This window comes from Pseudophryne corroboree, chromosome 9 (genome assembly GCF_028390025.1).
Source record: "Pseudophryne corroboree isolate aPseCor3 chromosome 9, aPseCor3.hap2, whole genome shotgun sequence".
Taxonomy (NCBI): domain Eukaryota; kingdom Metazoa; phylum Chordata; class Amphibia; order Anura; family Myobatrachidae; genus Pseudophryne; species Pseudophryne corroboree.
This window is the reverse complement of record NC_086452.1, coordinates 76593767-76597705: the sequence shown is the minus strand read 5'-3', so window position 1 is coordinate 76597705 and position 3939 is coordinate 76593767. Positions and strand designations below refer to the sequence as shown.

General features: G+C 43.2%; 1 protein-coding gene across 1 annotated transcript in view; it reads right to left on the bottom strand.

Annotated features, from left to right (window-relative positions):
- Positions 1-2413: 2413 nt before the first annotated feature.
- Positions 2414-3939, bottom strand: part of RAB3B (RAB3B, member RAS oncogene family) — a 207168-nt gene continuing 205642 nt past the window's right edge. Inside the window, exon 5 of the mRNA XM_063939543.1 lies at positions 2414-3083. Coding sequence (XP_063795613.1) covers positions 2896-3083 — 188 coding nt within the window. The 3' untranslated portion in view covers positions 2414-2895. The remainder of the gene's footprint in view (positions 3084-3939) is intronic.

Here is a 3939-nt window from a genome sequence, read left to right as displayed (position 1 = left end):
AAGGGCCTACTGTGAGGTGTGAAGAAGCTGTGTTCAGTGTGGGTGGGGCCAGAGCCGCATGGGTGTGTACACCTCCTACACTATCAGCCACACTGCTTCCATAAGTAGATAATACAAAAATTGCATTCATTTATGAGAAAACTAGAAAAACTAATTTTATACTTATGATTTATGGCCGACTGTGTGGCCAGCTGGGTGGCTGGTCATCATCATATTGCCATTATGATGGGCCTATTTTTATGTGGAGGCCTGGAGCCGGAGCTCCATCCGCCCCATTGTTAATCTGGCCCTGCTGCAGCTGACACGGACAAGGAGAAGAGCGACAGCCTAAACTGGAGTGCCTCAATACACTTCCCGATGTATGGAGACATCTCCATTCACTGCCTGGATTTGGATGAATGTAGGGAGTATAAAGCAGGTCTGATAACCAAACTGAATGATACAAACCATTTGTAGCTGTTTTCAGGCTGTGAATGATTATTCTTTAGTACCATACAGTGGGCGGGACGCAGCAATACATATTTTGTGTTCTAACGAACCTTCAAAAATGCGGGGGTTTGGCCGCTTACTGCGCATGCACCAAGCTCCGGAACGCGATACATTCTGGGGCTTGGATGTGGTGGATAGGGCATCTTTAGATAACACTGGCCAATAGAACTTTTTGGTGTTTGCCCCCTGAGAGAGATCCCTCCAAGCACTCCCACGGATTGTGCGTCACTCGACGCATGCACAGAAGAACTCCCAGCTCTATGGCAAAGGATAGCTCTCATCGGTAGAGCAGCCCTTTGTGGTTTTCTCCAAGCATACGGTGCAAATAAACACCGTTATGCATGCGATGGGTCATGCATCCCGCCCGCTGAGCGATAATCATTCACACCAATCGTTGTTGTTCAGTCTATGGCCAGCTTGGTATCCAGACAAAAGGTCGACACCAATAAGGTTAACACCAAATGGTCGACACACCTTAGGTTGACATGGACAAAAGGTCAACATGGAAAAAGGCGACATGAGTTTTTCACTTTTTTTCCATATTTTGAACTTTTTCATACTTTACGATCGACGTGGACTACAATTGGGAACGGTAACCTGTGCCGAGCGCAGCGGTAGCAGAGCGAAGCACCTTGCCCAGAGCATGGTGAGCGAAGCGGTGCTCTAATTGGGGTTTCTGGTCACTTTATAGAGAAAACTAATAATCAAAAACCCATGTCGACCTTGTTCAGGTCGACCTTTTGTCCATGTCGACCTATTTCAGGTGTCGACCCAAGGTGTGTCAACCAATTGGTGTTGACCTAAGTGATGTCGACCTCGAGTCCCAGACCCAGAGAGCTTTAGATCTGGGAGAATTAACAAGGGGAAAGGAGAAAGTAATGTTTTCTGCATTTGGCAAGGGAAATTATCCAACGCAGGACCAAACAATACAATGGATTCCATAGTCCCTTAGTGGGTGGATTTACAAGGGGGCAGTGTATCAAATCAGTTGCTTTGCCCAACACTTTTAAAATGGCAAGAGAAATAATACTAAACCAGGCTTGTTTAGCATTTATCCCTATTGCTATTTTCAAATTGAGTAAATTTCCCTCCCAGAACTTCCCTAAGTGTATGATGTAAAATAGGTAAGAAACTAAGGGGGAGATTTATCAAAGCTTGGAGAGACATAAAGTACCAACCAATCTGCTCCTAATTTTTCACACATAGGGGTAGATGTACTAAGCCTTTAAGAGTGATAAAGTGGAGACTGATAAAGTGTCAGCCAATCAGCTTCTAACTGTCATGTTACAGGCTGTGTTTGAATAATGACAAGAGCTGATTGGTTGGTACATTATCAGTCTCCACTTTATCACTCTTGAAGGCTTAGTACATCTGCCCCATAGCCTATAAAATAACACTTAAGAGGACTGGATTTCATAACATGAGGTAATTTACCTCACCGGGAAAAGGGTGGTAGCTTTGGACCCTGTTTGCTCGACCTAGCTGAAAAACAGCATGGAGGAGTACTTACCATTAAACCTAATTTGTATTTCTTGGTGGCCAAATGCAACCATGGTGAAGTGGTAAAGATGGACCCAGTGGGGTAAATTTACCGAGATGGAAGTTCTATTTAAGATGGGATGCTGCCCATAGCAACCAGATACCAGGTATTACCTTCTAGAAGGTGCTAGATAAATGAGAAGTAGAATCTGATTGGTTGCTATGGGCAGCATCACATCTTAAATAGAACTCCCATCTTAATAAATTCAGTACAATGTCTAAATATAATGTAGACACCCAATTTGTGGGCTGAACCAATATGCCTAAGTAATAGGCTGCATTACCATGACAGTAAGTGTGCTTTTTCTTCTGTATATATAAGGTCACGGAAGAAATATTTTGCTCATAATATGTGAATAATAATAATAATAATAAAAAAACAATATCCTTTTCAACAGATGACTTTATTGCCCGCAGTTTTAACATGGAAATATATTTATATATTTACATTTCTATGACAACAGTTAAAATACTGCACACATTTATAGACATTAAAAGCTTACACAATAATAAAAACACAAATTGTCACAAAAGAGACTAATTCTGTATCACGGTGCTACAATCACACAGAAATAAGAAAGTTTGAACCCTTCATCCAATACAATTACCTATCAGGGAAGCTTCCATTTCTACTTTTTATGCATCAGTTACTGTTTTGCGCAGCAGGTGGCCTTCTGCTGTGTGGGATGAGATTCCAGCCCTAGTACCTGGGGACGTCTGTGAGAGGTGTACCAAAGAGGTTTGAGTAGTGGTTCCGATCCTACGCCCAGCACAGACTGGCGAGGTTCTGCTAGACAGCGACAAGTAACGGTAATACAACCTGGAGTTCGAGGTGCACCGGCTGGTCCAAGAGAGGTGCTGAATGGATTAACATGAACATTTTTGCTGTAAAGGGGGAGCAGAGTCTGTAAAGCGCAGGTTTTTCCCACCACTGGCGGACGGGTTCTCGTTGTCCAGACTCTCCGACATCTTATCACAGATTATATCTACCAGACGTTCAAAGACCTGTTTCACCTGTATATTCTCCTTGGCGCTCGCTTCAAAGAACTCAAAGCCTGTGAGAAAACAAAACAAAACAATAAATAAGAGACATTGGGCGGGATTGAAATGTTCTGTACGCCGGCAGCCACTAGATGGCGCCCAACGGGTCTCTTTAAATGTATCTCCATTCGGGCGTGATCGGCTGCCGGCGTCTACATTTCAGTTCACACCCATCGGGGGTGGCGAGCTGAAATGTGTGAAAAGTGATCCGTTTGGGGCGCCCAAACGGCACTTTTCCCGATCGCGACTATTAGTTTAGTCGCGGCTGAACCCAACACTAATGGGCGCAATCAGGTTAATGGATAAGAAAGGTGTTTCAGCACAGGTGATAGCAATCATAAATTAAGAGGGAAGACCAGGAGCAGAGCATTCTGCCCAGACTGTAGAGGTCCATGTTGGGAGGTATGGATAAGATTATAATTATTCTAAAGATAAGAAATTTACAGGGCAATGTAAATTTGTTAAATTAAGAATAAAGAACATATTTTTATCTCTAGATGTGATCTCTCACCACTTTTTCCTATGTTCCAATTACCACATACTCCTATATATCTGAATGGATAATCTTTCCCCCTAACTCTCATAATATTCACCTTGTATTATGTGTTTTAGTGCACTGCGGCAATTGTAGTTTTGTGTAAGCAGCTGCAGAGATGTGGGCAGGAACAGTACGACTATAAAGAGACATCTGTTTTACACCAACGTTTACCTGGTGACGCCTAATGGGCACCTGATTGCTTGTTTTTTTTATCAACAAGGCCCACGGAAATTACAAAAAGTAACGTGGAGGAGAAGAGGAGGGATCCATATATTGGAACACAGCATTTAATTGGCTAACCACACCTCCAGCCATGGCCCATTTCAGTGGGG